Below are 27,942 nucleotides of genomic sequence, written 5' to 3' on the forward strand. Positions count from 1 at the left end.
TTGTTTTTTCATTAAGTATTTATTGTTGTCCATCCTGTGAACCATCCTTCTAACTGAGCAGAAAGTAAACTGAAGCTTCGGTTTGCTGAGAATAAAAACAGACTTGAGGTTTCCTTTAATGAGTGTACTGACTGTCAGTTTAAAAAAAAAGGAAAAGGAAAAAAAGAGAATACGTACATTTTCATGCTTGTGCAAAAGCAAAGGTTGCAAAGGTATAAATACAATGGCTGAGTTGTCATTCGTTTAATTTGCAACATCGTCATGTGTCGCAGTTATATACAGAGTATAAATACAAGAGTAAAGGACAAGTTTAACCTTCAGTTTGAACCTCAGATGACAAAATGTAAAAATAGTTCTGTGAACCAGAACTACTGATGATGAAGTTGGCTTTAGTTTTATAATACACTTAATAAATGCTTAAAACTCTTAATGTTCTCTATGTGTGAGACACTTTCTCCAGTTCCACTAAGTTAATATAAATAATGCTACTATTAAAACAACACCGAGTTGAAAGCCATCTTAAAATTACAAAATATAAATATATTATAACATGCGTGAAACATTTTATAGCCTCTGGTTTTGATTTAACCTAATAAATATCTGAATGTTTAATATCTGTAAGGCACCGCGTGAACAGGAATCTTCTTGAACAGCAGCCTGCCAAAGAGAAAACTGTTAAACTACTCTGAAAGTAAACAGACTAGATGCCTCTGTACACTGAGCATGCTCGAGGTCTAATGCTGAAGTCCAAGTTTGTATGTCAAGTTCAACCTGTAGATCAAAACGATGCAGCATCGTGACACAACTTCCTATTTGTCGTTGGTTTTGATTGGCTATAATAGACTAAAAATCTTTGGAAAAGAAAAAAAATCTATACAATAACTTTGGTAAAGCTTGGTTTGCAGTCCACTTGTGTGAATTCTGGATAAAGTTTACGGGGAAAATCTAATGTGGTAGATTTTTTCAGCTTGATCCAAAGAAACCCAATGGCTACATAGTGTTAAAAACCCAGAAAACAATAAAATGAAATAGGTTCCTTCATTTACCCATACTCCACCTGCTTGGCAATTTTACGGGAAATTGGCCAGTTGGTTTCTACATAATCCTCCTGATAGAGGGAAAAACTACAAATACATAACTTCCTTCACAAAGATTTAAAAAAAAAATTAAAGGAAAAACTTTGTCCAACAATGGAAAAATATCTCTTACTGTTGACATACTGTACAGTTAGCCCCTATTTTATTACCTGTTCAAACATATTCCAGCTGCTGCAGATCCTCTGACTCACACCTGAGTGTCGATCAAGTTTAAGCCCAGTTCCCACCATTGCGTATCATCATATTTCCTGTCCATTAAAGCATCCCCTCCATCAAAATAATCTTCTATCGGGGCTTTCCCACTGTCATGGTGAAATCTTCAACCGCAGTTTTGTTTTCAGGGTATTCTGACTCCTCTGAGCTGCAGACACTAACGTCAAAAACATGGTTGGAGGTATGGCTCAGTCACACGCTGTTACCACATGTGTGTTCGCACTTACATAAACACTAAATGTGTTCAAAACCTTCATTAAAGTGAACTTTGATGCATTTTGGATTGAAAAATTATCCAGCAGAACATGAGCTCACTTTCCCTCTTTCAGTCTTGAGTTTTCCTTCATTAAATGATAAAATAAGTTCTGTTAGTATTTCTAATCTTAACTTCATAGAAGACAGGAGAAGCTGCCCGGGTTGGTCATACTTCATGTAAACTTTGAGCTTCTTTGCATTCCTTCATATCCCGGTGATGCAGATTGCTTTCCTCCTTGCTGTGCTTTCCAAATATGGATCTTCCCTTCATTATCCAGGATTTGTTTGAACAGAGGGAATTCAGTGAGAACTTGCACTCCGACTATAATTTCAGTCCTTCTGCCTCTTTACTCCACCTTCCAGATGGCGATCTTCCCATCATGTTTTCCAGCTCCACTGAGGACGTAGCGGTCCTCAGCTGAGCACAGCCCTGTCACTTTGTCGGTATGGCCGTGAAGCTCCTTCAGGACCTGGTACCGCTCTGTGTCCAGGATGTAAACCTTCCCTTTGGTTGAACTGCGACCCATGCCGCCAACCCACACCTACACAGCAAAGAGGTTAGTTAATTTGGTTAAATGTCAAATAGTTTCTCAAGCATCAGTTAAGATTAACATTCGTTAACAACCGGGGGGAAGTGGGGTAAGATGAGCAGGTGGGGCCAAATTCACCCTAAACAATTATACACTGATTTTTCCGTTTTGGCTAGCAAAGGAGGAGTCTTAGATAACGTATTAGAGTTGACGCTGTCATGTGACATCACGTGTCACAGCTGAGACCAAAGTGGAGGCGCTTAGCTATAATGCACAGGTGAAAACTAAACACAGCATGTGAGCACAGACACCTCATACCAACTGTGAAACATGGTGATTTGGGCTTGTTTTGCATCGCCAGGACTTGGGTACCTTGCAGTCTTTGCAGCTGACCACAAAATTCTGTGTATGCCAAAGTATTCCAGAGTCAAATGTGAGGCTGACAGGCTGACAGTCTGACAGCTAAAGCTTAGCTGAAACTGTCGTGCACCAATACAATGATCAAAGGTGTCGCCGTGTCAAAGCCCAGACCTCAATCTCACTGAAATGCTGTTGTGGGACATTAAGAGAGCTGCCAGCAAATGGATGACCCGCAGGAACGCTATAAAGAAGAGTGGACCATTTCCTCTCGCTTACCCTGTCACAGTGAGATAAGCTTTAGCCTCCAAAACGTTTGCTTTGTCAGCAAACAGTTTGGGCTACAGTTGTCCAAGTAACCTTCTCTCATGTCAATTGCAGTATCCCTTCACTGGCAGTTATTTCAATCAGCTGTCCTGAACTTGAGAAATGCTGAACTTAGAAACCACCCACTTTCTGTTTCCAGCAATTATTGTGCCCAATTTTTCTTGAAGTCGCTGAATGTCATTAACTTTTTATGGTGAGTGGATGGGGGCTTTGTGTGGATGGAGCTTTGCTCCTCATAAGGGCAAGTAGACTGAAGGACCCCTTTATTTGTGCCTTATATTGTTTTTAATGATCTGCTTCTGCTGCTATGGTTTGAATAACAACTAAGATCCTGAAGCCGCATTATACCCATTTTATTCTTGTGTTGTATTCATGATTGAAAGGCTAACTTCACTGAAAGATTTCTTACATTGCCCCACTCTCCCCTAAGCTCCTATTGCAACTAGTTAACTTCTCTTAGAATTTAACAAATTAAAGACGGACTAAAACAAATAAAAATAAAACAAAAACATTGTATTTTGAATGTTCAAATGTGAAAAATTAGCACTTCTGAGACTCACTGATTATCATATTAACATCAACCATAAAAATAAGAATATTTTCCATACTGCTCTGTACGTGTGCGTGTGTGTGTGTATTAACCTGGTTTTTAACTTTAATTATGCAGTAGCATCCGGTGCAGTCCTGTAGGGTGATGCGGTGGAACGGTTTGCTGCAGTCTTTAATGTGCCAAATAGACACCTCTCCAGAATCTGCACACACACTCCACATTTCCTCCCGCTGACACAAACACATCAGGTGAAACGGGGTCACTCTAATAAATGTATTTTCATTTTGTAAAAGAAAAACAATATTAAGAGCAAAATGTGTGTTTGTACCTCTGGTAAGATCAGAGCACAGCTGAAAGTAGTTGTGGAGCCTTTTTGTTGTTCTGGTAAATTCATGCAACGTTTTAATGAACCATTCCTCCACACCTCCATTATCCTGTCTCTGGAGCCTTAAACCAGACCAGAGGGAAAGACGGAAAGAGAGGGTATTCAGTTTACATCATCAAAGTCTCAGATTTTCCATTTTTCCAACTGTCCAGTGTGAAGGAAACTTACAACACCAAAGTGTGCCGCTGCAGCTGTAAATGGACTGCAGACGGCTGCAGGAGAGGCGGAAGTGCTTCTTCACCTGAAGGAAAAGGAAAAGTCAAACAAGCTGAAAGAGAAATGCAAACAGGTGTGAACAATGGTTGATATTAAACCAACCTGCAATGTGGAGACATCCCACGCCATGACTGTCCCCTCTGCACTGCAGGAGTACGCCACCTTTTGGCTGAAGAACAAAGCAGGCTGGTAAGATTATTTTTAATGTACATTTCAAGAACAGAGTGGATTAGGCACAAACATTTCCATTCCTTGAATACAACTTTAATTACCTAACAATAATGATAATACTGCTGAAACAACCAGTCGACTTATGATATTGTTATTCATCTGAATAAGAATAGTATACAAGTTCAAGAAATTCATCATACAAATTGAATGCTTTTATACTGCTGATCGCTTATTTGCTGTTTTTCTTAACTTTCTGTTTCAAAGTTCATTTCTTTAAACTGCGAATTTATAACTGAAATTATTAACTGTTTGATTAGAATACACAAACAGAAACTGGATGTTCCCTCGATCAGAAGTTGGTACTCATACATATCATATTGTATCATATTGGCAGTGATGAATAAACTTCTTTATAAAGCCTCCATGAGAATACTGGAGGTTTAAGGGTCGAAACAGCAGAGTGACAGCAAGAACAGCACATTAGAATGAGAGAGGAGACAATTTGCAGCTTTAGCAGAAAATCTGGGAAGGTGTGTTCGGTATGTGATGTGAGGACAGTGAGGCAGTGCGGCCCGAGTTGGGGGGGGTGATTGTGTATTTTTGTTGTGGCTGTTGTTCTGCGTTACCTGTATTTGTCTTTGTCGACCGCCAGTCCTGTGACCTCTGCCCTGTGCTCAGTCAGCTGTCTGTTACACACCATGGCCACTATGCTGATGATATAGATCACTGAGTCCTCAGAGCCCATCCACACCTGATCTTTGTCAACCTCCAACATGCAGTTCTGAAACCAGAAACATGTTTCTGAGCACGAGTCCGCAGGTATTACAGCTTTACACATTTTTTACCTGGATCTTCAAAATCTTCTACCTGGGTAACAAAAAAAACCAACAACTCAGTCAATTAATTCTAAAGCTCCTTTCAGCTGCTCCCACATTCACAATGGGGTCGCCACAGCAGGTGTCTTTGCATATTTTTAAATGTCAGAAGCTCTTCCAGCTGAGCTGCTAAGAGCTTCATGCAGGACGCAATACTCAGCATGTCCACTAGGCGGCAAAATTGTTCTAATAAACTACTGAAACACTACCTGACAAACATTACTTCTAATATCAAGTACCTCTGTGTTACAGAATGTGCAAATAGACTTGGAAGTTACAGCTAAAAATTATCAATAGAAAAAATGTTTAAATTACTTTGTCTACAATAATTTCATGATATTTTCTCAACAGCTGTTTTCACGCTGCTGGTGAAAGTTAGAAATCGTCATGCCAGTGTTTTATAAGTGAAAACACATACTCCGCCCATCTCTGTCTCACACTTCCAACATATTTCATGTAACTGAACTGCACAGTTGAAGTAAGGGTTAGACTTAAGAAGTGTCTTAAAACCTCACAAATCCTTTCTCCTGGAGAAAATGTTTATGAAGCTCGACCACTGGCTGGTGCTTTCAACCCTCCAGCCAGCTATCACTGGAAAATGCTTTGTTCTTTGAGGGAATGTAAACTATTCAAAACACACCGTGGATTCCCTACAAACATGAGATTTCATGTTGAAAGATAATGTTTGAAGTGAAGCCAGAGAAGGAGAAACAAAAACCACTTAATATATATACTTAATATGTACCTGATGTCTGTGGTGTGCTTATCTGCTGATTTAGTTCAGCGATGAGCAAACATCTGGCCAGGTGTTTTTATTTAGTGGTGGAAAAAAAAAAAAAGACTACTAGCAGAGGTTTAGAGAAGCCAGCTTAACATGTAGAGGCTTAACTGTGTGAAAGGATCAAATTTGAATATTTACTACTGCTTTTTTGGGTCTTTTCTTTTGATTTTCATGCATAGCACAGTAGTGCAGTCTATGGCACTGTTATATCACAGCAAGACAGTCCCAGGTTCAAATCCACTGACACAACTGGTCAGTGGATTTGAACTGTGTGGAGTTGGAAAGTTTTCCCTCTCCCTCCAATACTCCAGCCTCCTCCCACAATCCAAAGACATGCAGGTTAGGCTAACTGGTGACTCCATGTATGAATCTGGTCAGGAATGCCTGACTGCCTGTGTGTTTTAGCCCTTAGTCAAGCAACGTGTCCATAGCGTACCCCTCCTTTTTGCCTTGTCACATCTGGGACAGGCATCAGCCAACCCATATAACTGAATACAAATATTTTCATGAATAAAAATAAAATTGTAACTGTGTTAAGAGTGGACCTGCAATGTTCATTTCCAGCTCCATATTGTATTGACATTTATATTAGAGCTTAACTGTTGTAGTTCTAAAGTTTACAGTTTAAAAAAAAATCTATTTCATTCGTTGTCTTAAACAAGATGTTTTAGCTTTCTTCTGCTTGGTTGCCCCTTCGAAATAAAGTTTTGAACGGCAGATGGGTGGAGTTTTTGCACTGATAACCGGAGTCATGCACCAGACGTTAAGTAAAAATGTCTGGAAACAATCATTTAGAGCAGTCTGAGCCTGATTATTTGTTTCATGTGTTCCTCTCACCAGTCTGGCATTCCCAACATGGCAGGTGTGTGTGAGGGACCAGCTGGAGGCATCAAACACCATCACCTTCCCCTTATTTACCGATACCCATAGTTGACCTGAAATAGAGAACACACACACACACACACACACACACACACACACACACACACACACACAGTTTATCAGTTATTTCTCAACACCCTATCATTACACTTGGCCTGCAGTGAATATTACTTTTACAGATTTCTGTCTTCTACTCCAGAGGCTACTTAGGAGTTTTCTTCCAGCAGTGTGAAGGGAAGCACTTCATGTCAATGTTATTTTGCAGCTCGACTCCACCCAACCAAACCAACGGTCAGATTTCTCCCAACGGATTCAGCACTTTTAAAAAAATGCCCCAGCTCATGGAGAAGGAAAAAAAAAAAGTAACATCCTGTGTTTTTACTTCAAGGAGCAGAAAAGGGCAGTGGAACAGAAGGTAAGAGGACTTATGAAGTGAAAAAGTTAGAAAAAGAAAAAAGTGTGGTGAGAACAGAGGGGAGAGGGAAGGGGGTGTGAACCGGATCTGTGCCAGGAACTCAATTCAGTGACCTATATTCAAACCGGAGAGGGAGTCCGAGAGGGCCGGGGAGGGAGGACCTGAATGGCCAGATTTGTTCTTTTTCACCAGCAGAAATCCCAAAGAGCAGCAGACTGCTACAGAAGAACTGAAATGTGTTTGTTAATGTGTGGATCACTGAGTGTGACTGTGCTAGTGGCAGGGGTTAGTCTGCCACCAGCATGTATTTAAGTGGACCCAGATGGCTGCCTGCTGAAGGCCACTGAATGGCTCTGTGGATCTTTTTTTAAAGCTTTTCACTCACGGTCTTCCTGCCATATAATGTGCCAGGCTGTCGGTGCCCCAGGATAAAAATCAAGGATGCACTAAACAACAAAGGCCACAAATAATAACCACAATTCATAGGTGACATATTAAAGGAAGAAAAGAAATAAATAAACCACAAACTACAAGAAGATAGTTTCACTTCCTTGGCAGTTACTCTTCTATTGCTTTACACTAATATAAGGATGAATATCATTAAAAAAAAAAAAAGAAAAAAGATATTCTATGTTATTTAATGTTTTTCCGGTGTGGTGGAACGCACAGTTTACTGTGTCTTCTTAGGTGTTTAAATCAGGTGACTGTGAAGGCCATAAAATGATCTGCATTCTCATCAAATCACTCATCCCTGTCGCCTGTCAGGATCAAGCCGCCAGCCAACAACAGTCCACAGGTCACGTCCAGACAGAGACTTTTATTACACAAACTCTCTTCCCCTTGTTTACAGTCAACAACTAATTAGGACAGAAAAAAAACAAAAAAAACAAAAAAAGTAATTACTTAAAAAAAAACAAAAACAAAAAACCTTCTGCATAGGGCTGTGCGATATGGCCAAAATCTCATATCCCGATGTAAGAATTCTATCGTCCCGATAACGATATAAATCACAGAAATGTAACATTTTCTATAAATTATGTGAATCTCGGGCAGCTCGTCTTGCGGGAAGAGTTTCCAGCTGCGCGTCATGTAGCTGGAGTCGAGTGTTTTAACCAATGACTGTATAACAGATACATGAAACTATACATTTTAATAAGATAAGATAAGATAAGATAACCTTTATTAGTCCCACACGTGGGAAATTTGTTTTGTCACAGCAGGAAGTGGACAGTGCAAAAGTTATGAGGCAAAAATTAGGATACAATAAGAATAAATACAGTACACAACTGTACAGAATAGAATAAAATACTATATACAGAGAATAAAATAAAATAAATATACAATAAGATAAAAATAGAATACAAATACAAATACTATATACAACTGAGTAAAAATACAACGATGACAGAAAGGATTATTGCACTTAGTATTATTGCATATGTATGGATGTGTGTGCTTGATCAGTTAAAGTTTTTATTATGGAGTCTGACAGCAGTGGGGAGGAAAGACCTGCGAAATCTCTCCGTCCCACACCGTGGGTGCCGCAGTCTCCCACTGAAGGAGCTGCTCAGTGCTGTCACAGTCTGCTGCATGGGGTGGGAGATGTTGTCCATCAGGGATGACAGCTTAGCCGCCTTCTCCTGTCACTCACCACCTCCACAGACATAAGTTGTAAAGGCCGCCGTTTTCGGCGATAGACGATAGACGTTTTTTTATCGTTATATCGAACAGCCCTACTTCAGCAGTCCTTACATTTCTTCATAACTCGTGTCAGTGTCTGTTCTTTATACTTCCTTTTAGAAAGAAGTAGAGTCTGCAATCTTTCTTTTTAAATTGACAGAATTATGAGAGAAAAGAAGTACCATGAGACTTTTACACCCTGAAATATTAACAGCTTACTTTTTCAGCATGACAATGATCCCAGACACACTGCCGACGCAATTCAAGCAAACCTTGATAAAACAAAAACAAAAAACATTTGCACACCCTCAGTCATGGCCTCCCCAGGACCCAGACAGCCCATACAGCCATTCCAGCTGCAGTTTTGTAATCACTATGTAAAGCACTTATCCTGTGCTTTCCTATGATTTCACAGCTCACAATAAAAAGAACAGAGTCCACATATTTATGACCATTTATTTAAGAGATTGAGGAGAGGTTTCCTTCCCAGCATGTTTTTAAATATCTTGCAACTCCTTTTGCTGTTTACTGTAATATGAGACTGGGGAGGAAGTGTGGTTGAGGAACTTTATTGCATCTGCATGTTTTTTATGTCAGTGTGTGCCACAGTGATGACAGATAAACACCAGGTTGGGTTTTTTTGTGCATTAGTCAACATATATGTCAGTGCATGCACGTTAGTGTCACAGTTAGATTGGGAAATTGCTCTGCTGCTCCAAAGAGCCAATCACATCATCGACTCCCACAATGACCAATAAAAAAGGGGAAGAGGCTGAAACTTGTTGTAACAGTGTTGATGAGAAATGATGGAGAAACTGCTCGTTTACGGGACACATTTAAAACTGTTGGTGTGTGTGTGTTGTGACTGCTGTTTACGGGACACATTTAAAAGCTGTGTGTCTCTGTGTGTGTGTACCTGATGTGTAGAGAAGAACATCCACAGCCTGAGGTGAAGCAAGTTCCAGCGAAGGGTTAATTTTGTGCTTTAGTATCTCTGCAGTTGTCTTGGGAACCATCATTGGGACTGGAGACAAAGCAAAGAGAAGCAACTAACCTTAACCAGGTGATGAAAGCACAAACTCAAAGTGAAAGATTACTGTAGTCTCGATGAGTCATAAAGTTTCCAAACGGGCACCGTTTTATTACGCAAATATGTCCATAACCATAACAAAGCACATCTTTCTCTACCTTCCATCTTGATGCGGTCAAAGTAAGCCAGCTTAGAAGCAGCATAGATAGCCTTGCTGCTCTGAAGACTTCCCACTACTGCGTCCATTAATAAGGCATTGGTCAGAGCTTGCTGCATGTACTGGGGGTCCTGAGAGAAAGAGAGAGACAGAATTTTTTGTTTAAAAAAAAAAAAAAGAAAAAAAAAAAGCATTAAAAGGCAATGCTTATGGCTACGATCCTTATACTTTTACAAAGTTTGTAGAATACAATTTCAGCTGGTGTAAACACTCACTAATGTACTTTTGACTGATGTTCAAGGTCAACCTCAATAAGCCAGATGCCATCACCAGACCAGACATACATACAACAGCGGTTAAGTTTTTTTTTTTTATAATAAAAATGGAAAAAAAAAAAATGCTGATGTCACAAAGGAGAAAAAAAATATACCAGGATAAATAGTCATCATGAGTCATACTCTCAGACTTAAAAGGCGTATACAGCAATGGCAATCCATCTCAGAGGTCATACATATATTTCAGTCTTCATAATGCATTGACCAATCAAATCAAGTCAAATTAAAGATATATGGTCACTCTTTTTCAGAATGACTATATCTTAGTTTACTAAAGATTTATGGTCTCAATAAACTTATCACACCCAAAAATACTTATATTGACATGATATACAAACAGGACAAGCTGTAAATATAGGCAATTACAACTGAAATAATCAACAATCAAACAAGATTTACATGTGACTAAGCAGTGCTGTAGATGTTTATCCTGTCAGACAAGTTGGACAGTCATCACAGGCTGCCTGACTATAGAAACTGACAATCAAAGGAAGTGAGAAATGATAATATTTTAAATAAAGAGAAGAGAACAACAGTGAGGGGGGTAAATGTGACAGACAAATATTTTACAGTTACATCTTTTGGTTTCACAAAGGAAACCCCCTGTGTTTGTTCAAGTGTGCCTATTTGTGTTCATGTATAACTGAGGGAATTTCAACCACTCCCTCACAGGAACTGACACACACTCAAACTGATGCCTGAATAAACACGAGGTATGAATAATAAACGAGCAAGGTAACTCAATAAATTGATGAAGCTTATCATTTTCCTCTATGCTCCCTCACAGCAACACCCACACAGCCTCTTCATCACAGATTTACCTTGTGCTGGTCAGCTGTGAAGCGCCCGGCCCACATCTCCTTGACCATCAGGTTCCAAAGCTCAGTTTCCGTTTTCAAATTAGCTTCAAAAGTTTCCTTCCTTCCCCGGACACGAAGCTTCAGGCCTGGGATTCGCAGGAGCATGAAGGGAGCTGAGGAGACCTTTACTTCCTAAAACAAAAAACAAAAGTACACAAAGACAACATCTACTATAGATTGCCGTTTCAAGTCTTATCTTACTGGGCAGAGCTGTATTTGTATCTCGGGATTTCTCTTCTTTTAATCTCACATCTAAATCTCGGTACTGTGCCACCTCCACGTATCCTGGCCGTCCATCCGTGAGCAGGAAGAGCCGTCGCTGAGTCATGGCGATTTTCCCCACTCCGCGGCTCGTCTTTACTGAAGACGACACCTTGAAGACGCACTCGTTGGCCTCAATGTGCTCCAAAACAGATGTTGGCAGACAAACCTTCAGATCAAACGAACACAAAAACCTGCATAAAGTGCCAATTTGTTCAACTACAGTGTAAACTATTGAAACTGGTTTCTGCCACTGAAAAAACGAAAGAATCTTTTGTCATCCATAAGTCCAAAATTTCAGGTTTTTAATCTCAGAATTTTGAGTTACCACTTCATAGATCTGAGAAAATAATTAAAAATAATTGTAATTATTTGAATTTCAAGGAAATAAACTGAAATTTTAACTTAAAGAATGGCACTTTTTCCCCATTTGCAGAAACAAAACTTAATAGTAGGTTTATAATTTAAATTATAATCTACACAGAACCGCAAATCACTGTTAATTCTCCCATCGTAATTTGTTTAAAGTAGCGTAAAGTACAGTACAGACCTCTTGTGCCTCAGCCTCAGTCTCCTTCCAGATGGTGTAAAAAACCTTGAACAAATCTGGACTGACCTGCTTCTGATGACCTGCATCAAACAAACACACACTTTCAAAACAACTGAAGAGAGTTTGTGGATAGTAGGTCTGATATATAATTATCAGACCTACTTGGTCTGCAACAGTTTAAAACCTCATTTTAAACATCATTTAATAAAAATAATAAGTCTTTAAGTTGTCATGAACCCAGAATTGTGTCACAAACTGTCATAACTGTCGGGGCGACCGTGGCTCAGGGGGTTGGGAATCGCATCTGTAACCGGAAGGTCGCCGGTTCGATCCCTGGACTCTCTGTCCTGGTCGTTGTGTCCTTGGGCAAGACACTTTACCCTACTTGCCTACTGGTGTTGGCCAGAGGGGCCGATGGCACGATATGGCAGCCTCGCTTCTGTCAGTCTGCCCCAGGGCAACTGTGGCTACAACTGTAGCTGCCACCACCAGTGTGGTGAATAGTGGTATTATAAAGCGCTTTGGGTGCCTTGAAAAGCGCTATATAAATCCAATCCATTATTATTTCTATTATTATTATTATTATAAACAGGCATCTGCTTACTCTCTGAGTCAGCTCTGTTTCTCTTTCCAAGCATGCCTGCAGAGTGAGCGACTGCAAGTTGCAATCCCTACTGTTCTCCAACAATGGCCACATACAGTGCATCACCTCTGTGCACCCCCACACCCAAACAACCACCCAGAGAGATACGAAACTATGTTCTCACCCACTGAATCACACACAGTCACCGCCTGACTGCCTTTTTCATTTAACATCAACGCTTTCGTAACACGTTCTAAAATTACTACATAACCATGTGTTATGTTGTAGTCATTTTTATATAAACACCACTTTTTTAAGTGACTATACAACAGGAACTTATAATAGGAAACAGTAATTATAATACATTTACAATGCAAAAGGAGATTCAAATCCTGTTGATGTCTTCCGCAGCAAAAGTAGAAAGGAAAACCTGACATTAGCCTGTCACAACCTCCAACAGGATGTTATGACAGAAAAAAAAAAGAAAGGTGTTTTCCAAAATCCCAGTGTGCAGGCAAAGATAAGTTCTCACTGTAAGCTTCCTTCCTTCTTTTCCAATCACATATGTTTTAGTGACACTCTTTCCCAAATTATTATTACTACTGGAACTGAAAATCTTTACTACACGCGCCAAAGCTTTAATATCTAAAACCAAACACAAGAAAAATCTTAGCCAACATGAAAGTTGTCAGATCAGGGACTGTGGAACTACTTGCACCTTGTGAACTGATGCTTCTTTTACTGAAAAAGTCACCTCTGTTCCGACTGAGAACACCTCGAGTATGTGCAAAAAGTAAACAGCAAATAAAAAGAGGTCATAGGGCAACGACTGCCCAGTGAAGCTCTGGTTATGCCTTCAAGAAAGAGTGAGGTAATGTTTAACCCGAAGAATAAATATTTGCTTGGAAAAAGAGAGGAAGAAGGACAAGGACACAGGAAATATCCTGTGAGTGTGTGCATGTGTGATTTACCAATTCTGACATGCTTTAGTGAGAGAGTACAAAGCAGGCTCCGCCCCCCCCCCCGAAAATTATGTGTAATTCAAATAAAAAACCTGAGACTTCTCACAGCTTTTAGGGTAATTGGTCAAATAAATAAGTACCTACCTACAGTTAGAGCATCAAAGAGTCTGTGAATAGTTCCTTGGTCTTTAACAATGCCAGACTCCTGGACACATTTCACAAACTCCTCAAGCTGCATGTATTTTGTTGGCAGCTGGAATCTCTTTATGGCGCCTTCCTCGTGCCCGTTTCCACGGCCCGCACATTCCCGCTCCTGGTCCCTTTTGACCCGACTGATAAGCCGTTTGAGTTCGGCCTTTCTATCCGCCTGTCGGGAGATTTCAACATTATGGCAGAGGCCTTTGTTTATTTATTTAACTGTCAGTAAGATTACACACAAACAACTAAGACTAGCACATAGTATGCAACCAAAGCCATTTAGACTAGAAGGTGAGGTGGAAGCAGTGGACTTGCCCTTTTTTGCACCGAAAGTCATTATTGTTAAAATAATCTGCAATCACCTACTTATCCTGTGATGAGAAACTGAGTTGCTGACATGATATTTGATGCTGTTAACACCTCACAATCTTACTGAGGGTAGTTTGTAAAGAAAGAAGAAAACTATGGTTACTTAAACACAAGTATATCGTGTTTAAGTGGCTAAAGATGTAATTAACTAAGGTGGTTCTAGGCAACAGGGTTTATATCTGCAGGGAGAGTAAAACACACAGTCATGACAACCTGAACTGACCTGTAAACGTTCAGACTCTGGCAGCGAGTCCACTAAAGACTTAACCATCTGAGAGGGAAAAATATCAGAGTCTGTCTTGTACAGACTCTGGAAGTCCTCTAATGCATCAAGACGCCTGTTGGACACAGTGTTGACCAAACCACGCAGATAATGGTACCTGAACAGAGAAATAGATGAGATGGTTAGGGATCTGACACTATATAAGGTTCAGATATTGTTAAAATGACTTAAATAGAGACATCCATCCATCCATCCATCCATCCATCCAAAAATTAATACAATTTATTGAAGAAACGTGAACCTATTTCCTTGTACATTTTTATAAATTTCTACTTTATATGAGATTTCAGGTTTCTTCGTTCTCGTACCTGGCCAGTAGAGCAGACTCTTCCGGTGGTGTAGCATTAATAGCTTTCCCTAGTGAAGCAATCATGTCAGAATAATAGTTTTGGACATAGTGGTAGGCCAGCGGAGGAGGGAATTCTGGAAGACGGAAAACTTTCACTGCTTTCTTGGGGGACTTTAAACCTGAAGGGAGACAAACAAAATTAGAAACTGATTGCTACTTGGCTAAATCACTTTCACTTTTCCTTAACTGGGACTGACCAATATCAGGTGTCATCTTCCTGCAGACTGTTCTGGGACTGATGACGGGTAAAGTTTCACTGACAGACTGCACCAGATTTGGCAGGCTGGCTCCCAGCCTTTTGCTCAGCTTGTTGTCAGGGCTGGCGTATGTTCTGTAGCCAGACCTGGATAGCTCAGACATGGGAGGACGCCGGGGAGACTCCGTCATTCCACGATTCCTGAATCGAAAAATGATTGAGGCACAGATTGTGTTTTCTTTATGGTTGGTGATGACAGCAAGCAGGTGAAAGTAATTGAATCAGGCAAATCTATTTATTTACAGAGGATAGCGTGCATTTTTAACATGTCATTTATGACTGTAAAATCTCTATAAACAAATATCTGAATGAAAAAAAAGTCTGAGTTTTACTGACCAATCATGCTTCAGCTGGCTTTGGTTGCATACTATGTGCAAAACAGCAAAAAAGGACTGGATTTGCTAAAAATCTATTCTGACATAGTTGTCAATCATATTCTATGTATTTGTCTTTTATGGTGTTTTATTTTCTATTTATATGAATTTGCAAATTATGACCAAGGACAGAAGAGGAATTTTTGGCCAACAAATCTGTTGCCTGCACTGGAAGCTTGTTATCCCCAGAGGCCAAGTCAGCAAACTAGCTGACATGTTATGCGATGACAGTAAAAACATCTCCAAAGCAAAGTATTCTAATGAAAATCCTGATTTAATGTCAATTGCAACCAGCACTGGAACAAATGCATGACCGCAACAAAAGTCATTCAATCTGGTTATTCATTATGAGTTTCATGAGTCATGAGCACCTTTCAGCCTCTGTATGTTGCAAGGAGTACAGACAGGAAAATGCTGAGTAATGACTCACAAGTAAATTACACTAAGACAGTGGACACCTGCTGTACCTGTTTGAGAGCTACCACCTGAGATTGTTTGACGAAACGTGTAATGTTGGAACTGATTAACATTCACACTGAAACCAGTGATGACATCATGCTCTTATCATACTTGTGCATGAGATTACGTGTGTTCTGCTCCATCCGGCTGAAGGTGTCCCATTTCCTGTTTAGCCGGTCACGCAGGAATGAGTGGAAGATGTGAGTTTCTAATACCTGAGATAGCAACAAAGAGAAACGCGTAAGAGCAGTTAGCGTTTTTGTGTTTACCAGTGGGCGCTTTTTTAGTTTGTAGAGGTGGGAGTGTACCTTCTTGTAAAACAACTGGTCTGCTGGCTCCCTCGTTCTCAGAAATTCCTCGCTGTTAAAAACCCTGTGTTCATGGCTTAGGAAGTCCTGCACCCCACTGACAAAACCATCCATATACATGGAATTGAAGCAAAGAAAGAGAGGGAGAGTGATAAAATGATTTTAAATATACTCAGTTTGTAATAGTAATCATTTATTTCTATGACATTTGCAAAGCTGTACCTGAAGATGTTGACCACCAATTCTAGGGCGATATTTTGTATCTGTGTGTTGAGCCGTCTCTGCCAGTCTCTGCGTTGAGATCGCAGACCATTAGCATCGGTTCCAGCTGCAAGATGGCACAGCTCCAGGTCAAAATGAAGCTGCAGACTCTCTGCCCTGCAAACAGACACAGACATACACACATCCCAAATATGTATTTAAAAAAAAAAAAAAAAAAAAGGACTTCATTTAAAAATTCACTGCCTTTGTAATTTGATTTAGGCAGTTTTTAGGGCAGCAGTTGTAACATTTAGTTCAAAAGCTGGTGTGATTCGAGCTGAAAGAGTTGCATGCCAAACCTCAGTTTGAACATATATGCTTCTCTCTATAAACAGACATGTTATGCTCATTTTTAGCTAGGGTGACCAGATGTTGCTGTTTATGTTGGACTGCACAGAATTTTTATTTCGTGTCTGTCCCACATTTTGACTGATTCTGCAGAACAAGCACTTTTGTAAAGGGAAGGTTTTTTGTTATAATCAGAAAAATGTTAACAAGCCTAATGCATACTCATTAGGATAAAAAGCTTGTATCTACTTAGCAAGAGACTTTGAAATAAAATATATTTATCCTGTTCTTACTAAATGACAAGCCTCCAACATGTAGAATTTATTGTATTGTATTGTATTTTAAGTTAAATATACCTCTTAGCATTATTGATGTGTTCCACTTTGTCCCACACAAATTTCTGCATATTTAGTTTGTTGGGATCTGGTCACTCCATTTCCAACTCCATATTCTTATTTTAGAGCAGCTTAACATTCTCAACAGGCCCTTTTTCATCTTATACTGTCTATCTGCCTGAAATAAATGGTTTCAACTACTGTTCCTTAAAGGTCTCTTTCTCCATGTCTACTTTCTTCTGATTGGCTGCCCCCTGGCCAACGCTTCCTGTTCAGTGCCAACCTGATGTCAGCTTGACACAACTGTCAGAAACAAAATCTTGGCTCACAGGGATTGTGTTGACATTTGCGGATCTAACTTACTGAAATCTAATAAGAGCACCAACACTATAAGAGTACACAAAATAAGTAAAAGCATAATAGTTCCTTTTATTGTCACAGTATCTGTTAAGCAGTCTACTTTTACATTGAGGCACATGTTTGTTACCTTGATGTAAAGCTCTCAGCTGCAACCAGAGGGATAGCAGGCAGGTCGACTGTTTCGCACCACGATGTCTGAATGCTGCCATCATCGATGTTCACCAGAATGAGGTCTTCTGTCTCCTATTCCCACAAATGAGCACAAACAGACGCATATATTGTAGGTACAATAGGTACAGTAGAGTACAATCCAGCCTAACAGAAGATCTCAGTCTGACAAACAGACTGCCTCTGTAGAATATGTGGACTCAGCTTGAATAAAGACGAATACAGATGAGAACAAACAGCTATTGTTGGATGCTGTATGTGAGCTCAACTGAGACAATTTACAAAGAAAATTGTAATTTATTATTTATTTTCTTCAATGCACATCTAGTAATTACTGTAAAGGTTATTATAAGCTTAAGCTAAAATCCCCAAATATTTAAAACACCACTTCCTTAGATAAGAAAGGTTTCCACGATCTATCTGTTGTCAGCAAGGAAGGAAACCAAGAGTGTACTCCCTCATTATGGTTTTTAAAAAAAAAAGCACACGTAGACACAAAAAGCCTAATGTTTAAACGCTGATAACGACAGCATTGTACTTACTGCAGCAACCTCTTCAAAATGACTGATGTGACAGCCCATGAGAAAGGCAGTGGGAGCCATTATGAAGTCCAACATTCCTCTCGCCAAGACGGGAACATAAGGCTGCTGCCAGGACAGAGGCTGAAAGAGAAAACACGGCTAAAATATTTAGGAATGAAAAATAAGTCAATATGGGCACTTTAACACGATGTTCTTTACACTAACCTGGAGGTACAACAGCAGACACTCTGCAACAAGAGTGAGTCTGGCCCAGTCACAGGAGAACAAGACCAGTCGCTGCTCTTGGAGAAGGTAGGACAACACCTGAAGAGTGAAAAAATACTTAGGATCTCATTTTTTCTGTCATATTTAAATGCTAATACCACACTGCCATATGCAGTACCTGGAGCAATACGGTGTGAGTAAAACAGAGGAAAGGCAGATGCAGGTCGATGTCAACAACAGGACTGTCCTGATCCTCTCTTGATGGAAGATATACTTGAAGAGGACGAAGACTGAAAGACTAACAAAGAGAAGAATTTTACTATAAGGATCTATCAGAGCTGTCTGACACAAAGACAATAAGGTGGAGTTATCTGATGGAGAAAGAAAAGTTTTTCCTGACCACATGCAGCTGTCCAGGAGGGGGTAATGGCACGAGGGACAGCTTGGCTGAAAACTCCTTCACTGTCTCCTCAAAATCGGCTTGTCTTGCAGTATGCAGCTGGACCAGGAGACTGAGCATGTGCAGGCAGGAGGCCAAATGAAAGATTAATTTAAATGCACAAAGTAAAACACAACCAAGGTCAAGGTTATTTATCAACTGTATGTTCAAAAGAAGTTACCATGACAGGCAGTCTTTCAGGGCATTGTAGTAGGGGAACTTGGAGATGATACACACAGCAAAGGGTGCGTAGAAACGTGCTTTAGTTGAGCTTCCCCTGTGACCGTTCTGGAAGACGCCTTCCTGACAGGACTGACACAAAAGGAAGCCAATGAGTAATACTGATTGTCTGCACTGATTAGTCCTAGAATGTCCTTCTGTTAAATTGAGAGTATGCATTTGTACCAGCACAGCTCTGTAGTACTGCACAACGACTCCATGGGTTCGGTTCCCAAACATGTCAGTAAAAACCAGGAAGTGATAACTGTCTTGTTTCTGCTCACTGGCTAACTCAAGACCACCTAGATGAAAAAAAACAAAAAAAACCCCAGAGATATTTTAAGATTATGCCATACAACAAAATGCACAGATGCTCGTTAAGTTAATCCATGTCGCCAAGAGACAAAGCAATAAGAGTGGAAACGTCCTGGCTGCCAGTGGAAGTGGCTATATGCAAATGCAATTTCATAATGCCTCTAAACCTAGATTAAAGAGCAGGAAAATGGGACTTCTAATGCTCGACTGTGCAACGCATGGTAATAAATTTTCAGATTCTTGATCTTAGACTGGAAAAATGCATCTAAGCATGATGGTCTCTAGTTAAGTAAGACTTAACTAGAGAAAGAAAGAAGAATACCTGGCATTAGTAAAACCATATCAGTCTAGATACAGTCATTGCCTAAGAATAGATTACTCAAGCAACAGACTGGATTATTATGTAATTCTGTAGTGTGCAGCAGTGCTATTCAGCTTAATCCTCAGTAATGTTTGGTTTGTCACAATGGAAATTTACACAGAATACCTGGGAAGCATAGCTCTGGTAAAGCAATAAGATCCAAATCCTTTGGAACACTGATGTCTTCTGTTGCTGATGACACTTCAGCGCGATTGGCTGCTTCTCCATTAGACAGAGTCTCTGCAGCACGATCTCTCCTCTTCTGCAAAAAGGAAAATGCATGAGCAAGAAACTCTTTTGCAAGAGTGCCCTGGGCCCAGACATGCAGCATTAACCTGGAAGAACATTCAAGCATTGCAAAGAAGGGCCCTGCCCAGGGCTGAACCCAGGACTTCTTGCTGTGAAGGAATTGAGCCACTGTTCTGCAGATAGTCTGTTTTTTCGTTTACTATATAATACTAATAATAACACAGGAAAACAAAGATTTTGCGTGCGCTGATTCCAAATCTGAAGTTAAAATTCACCTAGGACGTCTAAATCTTAAGTTAAAGGTCAAGTACAGTTTGGCCACTACATGGTAAATAAGCCCGCGTTTGTAACACATCATGCAGCAGCGTGTTCCTGCAGGGTCAGCAGTTGCTAAGCCTCTATACAATGCAAGATTGGCTAAGCGCAAGCTTATAGTTTACAGAACTGTTTTCTTATTTTGCTAGCAAGTCTATTAGTGTGTTTTATCCTAAAGATGAGTAGGTGGAGCTGCGTTAACCATCCAGACAATCTTTGCTATATTTGTGCTAAATACACCCCATGCAATCAGAGTAACGAAAAGCTTTCTGTTCCTAATGCTCATGCTGTGGGAATGAAAGAGACACATGAGTCAATGGAAGCTGATCAACTATTCAAATCATAACTGGGACATTTGTGGTGACCTGAAGGTTGTGGCACTGCTGTTGAGTCTACAGTTGGGGTACACAGAACACATGTCCTTTCTGTGGCTATGGAACAGTTGTGATGATAACAATCATTACAAAGTGAAGCAGTGGCCATCCAGAGTTGAGCACACTGTTTGCCAATACAATGTGCTACATGCATCAGTGGTTGATCCACTAAAAGTGTAACTTCCACCACTTCACATTAAACTGGGCCTAATACTTTGACATGGCAATTGATGGTAATGGAAATGGCCTCCAGTATCTGAAGGATAGGTTTGGAAAAAATTCCTGAGCTGCTGGAATTTTTGACATCTGCAAAATGATGCGTTTAGCTCCAAACTGAACATGCTTGAACTTTCTGCTTGGGATGCATTTCTGCTAGTTGTGTAAAACTTTCTTGGCAACCATCGGGTTGAAAACTATGTTGAACTTGTAAGCAACATGTTAGCAGCGTATCAGCAACTCGACTGCCAAATGTCACTCAAAATGCATTTTTTGCATTCTCATCTGGATTTTTTCAGTCCAAATATGGGTGATGTAAGTGATGAACACGGAGAACAATCCAACAAGGATATTGACACCACGGAGACAAGATATCAAGGCAGCTTCAACCCCAACATGATGGGCAATTACTGCTGGTTTCTGCAGTGGTCAAGTGCAGACTCTCACAACCGCAAAAGCAAGTGCCTAAAGCACTTTTGAACAGTGCATGTGCATTGCATGAAAACTCAAGTGAACTTATTATTTACACGTTTGTTAATGTGAAAAGTTTTTGTAATCTCTCACAGTTTTGAAGAAAAATGTAGTTATGTACAGTGACTGTATAACAAATATAAAATCAGTTTCTTGTGTCTGTATGAATAGCTAATGATATCGTGTATAACTTCAGAACCTGACATCCTAGGCTAAATCCTACTACAGATTTGGACTCAGCACAGTAGTATGCTTTAGTATAAGTAGTATAAGTGTCTTTAGTTTAAGACACATGAAATACCGCAAGCAGCAGACAATTTGTTTTTCTGTGATCCTGTGTAATATAATAATAATAATAATAATAATAATAATGATGCATACTTTCTTAATGAAGCTCCTCCTCCTCTGGACACGGCTGAAAGCTGGAGCAATCACCTGGCTTGAATTGGTCTCTTTGGAAACAAAAGGCGGGGCATGGACCTGCAGTACCTCAGCTTCCAACAGTGGGAGTCCATTTAACTTACCCTGTTGTTGGAGCTGCAATGAAGTTTGTCATGTTTATATTTTCAGTCATGTTTTAGAGACCATACATATAAAACAATACAGAGGATTTATTTTGCTCTTACACGTACTATAACCTACGGTTGTAAACTCTTTGAAATTAATAAGTATGACTGATTAAGAAGCATTATGGCATACATGATATTATTTCTATACATCAGACTTTTGATTAGCCAAACAGTTCATAACGCACCCAATTCTACTTGAAATGAATCATGCTCTTCATGTTGTGGACATAAGTGTTCACAGCTATTGTGATTTAAAGGCTGACCTACATAAAAGCAAAAATCTGCTCCTTCTAGAGTTACAATCCACAAGTATCGAAAAGAGCTTTTGTTTGCAGGAAGGATTCAGATAGCCCAGAAATATGTACGATTTTTTGTTTTTATTCTTTGTGTGCCTGTTTTTGCTTCAACAGCATGGTCACACTTTTTATCCGTCTTTTGACTGACTTTGATTGACAGACTATCTGTCTGCATACATACCTGGTGTATATCTCGAAGCTTATCACTGTGGGCTCCAACTACTACACATGCCTCAAGCAGTCCAGATGGGAGCTCCGCCATCACATCCAAGCACTCAAACTGCCAAAAAGGCACACAGTGTGTATTTAGATGAGATAAGAGCTTTTTTCTACAACTCAAATTTATACTGAGATAGCTTTCCCTGCAATTTTTGTAGTAGTATTAACACATCAGGAAACGTATCAAGTCAGAGAAACTTATATTTTAAAACAATGCTTATTTAGGTATTCCACTCACAGTAGGTATGACTGTTTCTGGACTGAATCTGCAGATGAGTTGCCGTGTTATGATGTCACACAACTAAACATGATTTTATTGAGGGTAAATGCATCAGTAACCCTTACTGTAGTGACAGAGAACTAGCAGGTGCAGTTGTTTAGAAGTTTGCATTCATGCCCATGATGAGTGTATGTAAAGGTAATTTTGGGCTTTCTTTGAACCTTTTTTTCAGGTTGGAATGATTGTACAGTGTACATCTTTCATGGCTTAAAAAGAAAAAAAGAGTTAGGTGCACATGTTTTAATTAATTTTGGATTTTCTCCAATTCAGCAACTACTAAAGGGATTTGTTTGACAGCACTCATTGGACTGACCAATACTCAGAACAATGGGAAAGTCCAAGAAACTCAGTGATGATCTGAGAAGGAGAATTGTAAGTTTACACAAGCTGGGAAGGTGTCTTGGAGCCATTTCTAAAAAAAAAACCCTGCAGATTTCAATGTCATCAGTCCAAATAGCTGTATGTAAGTTATTTGGATGTGTGAACACTTTGCCAAACTCTAGAAGAAGACCCAAACTGGTTAGAATGTTCATGACCAACCCAAAAACCACCTAGGCTCAAGCCTGCCATGACCTGGAAACTGCCTGGAACACCACCAAATGCTTTCTGGAGAAAGGTTTAATAGTCAGATGAGACAAAGATTGATTTGGATTCAGTGATAAGAGGTTTGATCTGAGGCGTAAAAGTGAGGCTTTAAAACCTAAGAACACGGTACCAGCTGTCTAGCATGGTGGTAGTAGTATCATGCGGTGGGGCTGTTTTGTTGACAGTAATACTGTTACGCTACACAAAGTTGTTGGAATAATAAAGGAGGTGGGAGTGTATGTGTTTATTTGAGCCTGTATGTAAAATTTTGACCTGGTGTTTGTGGATTGCATACCCAATTCTTGTTTTTTTAATCCTCTACAATCATTCAAACCTAGAAAAACAACAGTTCAAAGCAATCAAAGTCCAAAATTCCTGCAACATTCATGCAGATGATGAGTAAATGTAAACTTCTGACCCCAACTGTAAATCTGACTACAGTGAAGAGGTGAAGCAGCTGTGGTGACGGTTCAACAATTTTAACCATGACTAATAAAATTCTCAAACCAAATGCTGTCTATATCGGAGTTTGAGTTTCACTTTGCGTAAAGAAACTAGGTTTTGATTAATCAAATTTGTAAAATTAAGCATCAGCTAAATAAAAGCCACAAGATTTGTCAGAGCATAGACAAAATCCTTCACCACAACTTCCTCAGGATGCATGCTGTCACACATGCACACAGCATTGCATTCATCTGGACTATGTGATGCAAAAAGGATATTTAAAAAATCTAAATCGCACAAACAGCAGATGTTAGAATTTGATCACTGATGCAGTAAACCAGTTTTGTCATTAACATCAAAAATTCCTGTAAGCAAACCTTTTTTTAAAAAACTTTTTTGCCTGACATATCGCCACATTTGATTCCATCTGTAGTGGCTAAAGAAAAGTCACAGCATTAGTTTTTAAACTTGATGATTCTCAGCAATTGTGGATACATTTAAAAAAAAAAGAAAAAAATAGATGCTCTTACAGTTCTTTTTTCACAAAACATGCTGATCCTAGAATTTCTTTGGTAAATTCATGATATTAAACGCTGAACTGAAGCTGGACATTTATGTTATTTATATTATATGTGGTTACTTTTAGAAGTTTTTATTCTTTCAGTGTTTCAGAATGATGCTTCTGGACATTCCTGCTGTTATCATTACTTCAAGCATTCGTCTTGGACTTGAAAATGACTTTTTAAAAATAAATAAATAAATTCTCAATTACAATTTCGTTCTATTGGGATTAAGCTTTCTACTGAAACCTCTGGAGATCTACTTTTGGTGGTCCATACCCTGGGAGGTGTGACGGGCAGTAGTAGCAATAGTTATAGTATCATCTACTGATATTTTTGTGGTACAACTTATCATATTTGCTAAGCCCTGCATTAAAGTTGAATTAAAGCAGCATGTATTTATTTTTATGACTAAAAATGTCATGTTAAAAAAAGTACTACACACGTTTTACTTTCCTTTACTGTAAAACACCAATATATGTCAGTCACAAATTGTCACTAGTTGTCTTTTGATGTGATATTTTGTTTGTTAGTGTGTGCTTAAATACGCAACGCTACAGGACTGTTTTTTATGTATTAAATGCGTTTCAACTAGCACATCCTGGGATTTAGATTTATTGGTGTATGTGTCTCAAACTGCAAATTCTGATTAGATTTTATGGTGAGAAAGAGGAGTTAGAGTATCGAGCCTTTATCCTTAAAGGTTTTTGAGTTTAAACATTAACATTAAAATTATTGTGGCAGATTTCAATGTATGAAAGAAAAGTCTAAAAGCAGGAGGACAGGCCTTTTATTAAAAAACATACATAAATATCTAAAAGCACTTGATATATGAAGCTACAATTTCACAGAATATATTACAGTGGTGTAAAAAAGTGTTTGACCCTTTCCTGCTTTTCTATTTTTTTTTTTTTATTTTTTTTTATGTTTGTCACACTTAAATGTTAAAGATCATCAAACAAATTTAAATTTTAGTCCAAAAAAAAATAACACAAGCAAACACAAAATGCAGTTTCTAAATGAAGGGTTTTTTAGTAAAGCGGGAAAAAATCTAATCTACATGAGACCGTGTGAAAAGTGATGTTATAACACAAATTAACTGTGGTGTATCATATTTTTGAAAAGCTGAGTTCAATTTCTCTAGCCACACCCAGGCCTGATTACTGCCACACATGTCTCAATAAGGAAATCACTTAAATCGGACCTGCCTGACAAAGTGGAGTAGACCAAGAGATCATCAAAACCCAGACATCATGTCGCAATCCAAGGAAATTCAGGAACAAATGAGAAACAAAATAACTGAGATCTCTCAGTCTGGAAAAGGTTAAAAAGCCATTTTGAAAGCTGTGGAACTCCAGTGAACCACAGTGAGAGCCATTATCCACAAATGGCAAAAACATGGAAGAGTGATGAACCTTCCCAGGAGTGGCAAAAATCGCTAAAATGACCCCAAGAGCACAGCGATAACTCATCTAAGAGGTCACAAAAGACTCCAAAACAACATCCAAAGAACTGCAGGCCTCACTCGCCTTAGATAAGGTCAGTGTTCATGTCTGTGAAGGTTCTCAGTCATCCAGGTCATCGTAGTCAAAGGAGCTTGCAAAGAAAAGCGTCTGGACTTCTTTAAGTTACTGTAACTTAAAGAAGTCCAGACGCTTTTCTTTGCAAGCTCCTGTGACGTCAGTGTTCATGACTCCAACATATGAAAGAGACTGGGCAGAAATGGCCTGCATGGCAGAGCTCCAAGAGAAAAAACACTGCTGAGCAAAAGTGTTTAAAGTTTGATGATTTGAGATGAAACAACACCTTTGTTCAGGTATCATCAAAATACAATGCCAATTAAAGTCCTTTTGAGTAAACTTACCAAGCTACCATCAGGCTGCCTATGTACCAGTGTCAGAATAAACATCTGACTTGCATTAGTTGCAGCTCCAGGCTGAACCCAGTGACCTATACCCTATTACATTTTCCTCTTTTTCCTCAACCTCCTGCCTACATTATGTACTCCAACATACCTCTAGCACCCTCCTAGCTTTTCTCTTTCCTTTATTTTTATTTCTGTCCTTTTGTCTCATCATCTTCTATTCTTTCTTAAACTTCGACACACTTGCGTGCAATCCTTTCTCAGGCCATTCCAGCCTCTTACTAACCACCCTGCTGTGTCAAGGAAAAAAAGCACATAGTTAACTCACTTATTTCCCTGAAAACCCCTAATTTAGCCAACCTCATGTTGGGGGGTTGTGTTTATTTGTATACTATTAAACAGTTTTTGAACTATGTTACACATACATGCACCATCAAAGACTTAATAAACTTCAGATGCAGTGAAACCACCATTTAAACAAACTGAGACAGCCTAACCATTAGTGTACCCACAAGTAACAGTATTTAAACTTGACTAGGGTGTGTAGCTTAAGGAGGTAACGCCATGCTGTGAGAGGCAGCCATCCAGAGGCTGTCCACCATCTGTAACAAACAAGTTTGTCATCATATCTGTCTGAGAGGAAGCCGCTTTGATGCAGCCAGTGGCAATTTCAGCCGTGCTTTAAATGTATTTTATGGAACTGAAAAGAAATATGGAAGAAGACGGTTTGGAAAATGGAAGTGGTTAAAACAAATGTTGCTCTTACAGAGTAATGAAAGCAGTTTTAGGAATTCCTGTCTCATTTCTCCACCATATGATAGTTCCTTTCCTAAAAGACAAACTTCTGAAATATAACTTGCCATTTAGATAAACAAAGCCTCCTTTTAGTAGTGACTGTGCTGGAAGGCGGCTCTCAATTTTTCTCATAGCTATTAACACCTACCAGTGGAAAATAAAAGTAGGTTTTAGATCCCAGGAAAATCCAAAATCATGGGAAGACTGGTTAAACTTCTTAGATAGGACACAAGAAGTGAGTAACCTGTTAAAAAGGGTGGCATGCCCCTTTAATGTGCACGAAAGACCCCTAAAAACCCTCTGATGACTTTAAACAGTAAAATAAATAAATGAAGGCAAGCAGTAGGGAGTAAAGTAAACATTTTACAGCTCTTTCTTCACTCGGTTTGCAAGACTGCTGTTGACACGCCCTATGATCTCTCTTTCGTTTGGCGGGCGGGTGGAAAAGCACAAAATATGAGCAACATGTGGCTTAATGTGCCAAGACTTGCCCCGAGTTCATCGTGTATACAGCCCGAACAAATCAAAACAGCGCATTAGCAACAACAATACGCCTAAAACAGTCATGTAAACATGCTGTCACACATTACAACAAGGTTAAAAACTTTAATACCAGCAGATGAAAATGTAAAACACGTGAAACTGAGCTGTGAGACCAACCGAGCAGGATTCCTCACATAGCAAGGGTTAAAATTAGAGACTGACCTTAAATATTTCTCGATCATTTCCACTGGATACACTTTAAACAGGGGGTTAGCCTCCAGCTAACAACGGCTCCAGCTTGCGGTTAGAAAGCCGTGAGACAGCTGCAGCAGGGACTTCAGCACTGAGACCAACTTTTACTGTGTGCTCTGATTCACAGCTTACTTTCTCACTCACACACAGTCCGAAGTTTGCCGCTGGTCTGTCAAACTCAGAGCGGCGACGCGTTAACTGAACTTCCTGTGAACCAAATTTCAAAATAAGAGCTTTTTAGTTTGGCAGTTCGAAGAGGGGGCATTTTGCTTCGCAAAGGCTCCGTCTACTGGATATTCACCGCAGTGCACTATCCATTTTGCGAGAACTTTAGATACAATACAATTAGAAGAGTTATTATTATACAATTTAATATTCGATTTAAAGATCACTTCTTCAAACAAGTCCGC

The 27,942-nt window shown here is 39.5% G+C and overlaps 1 protein-coding gene across 1 annotated transcript; it reads right to left on the bottom strand.

Moving 5' to 3' along the window:
• On the bottom strand, positions 1-27,739 carry dennd3a (DENN/MADD domain containing 3a). The gene is made up of 30 exons (XM_042216617.1): positions 27,503-27,739; positions 22,232-22,330; positions 21,567-21,722; positions 19,687-19,822; positions 19,071-19,186; positions 18,847-18,977; positions 18,627-18,738; positions 18,405-18,524; positions 18,227-18,325; positions 18,023-18,142; positions 17,440-17,555; positions 16,291-16,446; positions 16,069-16,165; positions 15,872-15,975; positions 14,869-15,068; positions 14,631-14,790; positions 14,263-14,419; positions 13,617-13,839; positions 11,928-12,007; positions 11,367-11,546; positions 11,078-11,248; positions 9,923-10,052; positions 9,651-9,758; positions 6,595-6,692; positions 4,728-4,882; positions 4,033-4,099; positions 3,883-3,955; positions 3,658-3,776; positions 3,422-3,559; positions 1-2,107 (listed from the first exon to the last, which is right to left on the bottom strand). Exons 2-30 carry the CDS (start codon positions 22,310-22,312, stop codon positions 1,913-1,915), a joined length of 3,798 nt encoding a protein of 1,265 aa, XP_042072551.1. The 5' UTR covers positions 22,313-22,330; positions 27,503-27,739; the 3' UTR covers positions 1-1,912.
• Positions 27,740-27,942: the final 203 nt, after the last annotated feature.

The sequence above is a fragment of the Haplochromis burtoni genome, unplaced genomic scaffold (genome assembly GCF_018398535.1).
Source record: "Haplochromis burtoni strain Fernald_Lab_line unplaced genomic scaffold, NCSU_Asbu1 Contig_1138, whole genome shotgun sequence".
Classification (NCBI taxonomy): Eukaryota; Metazoa; Chordata; class Actinopteri; order Cichliformes; family Cichlidae; genus Haplochromis; species Haplochromis burtoni.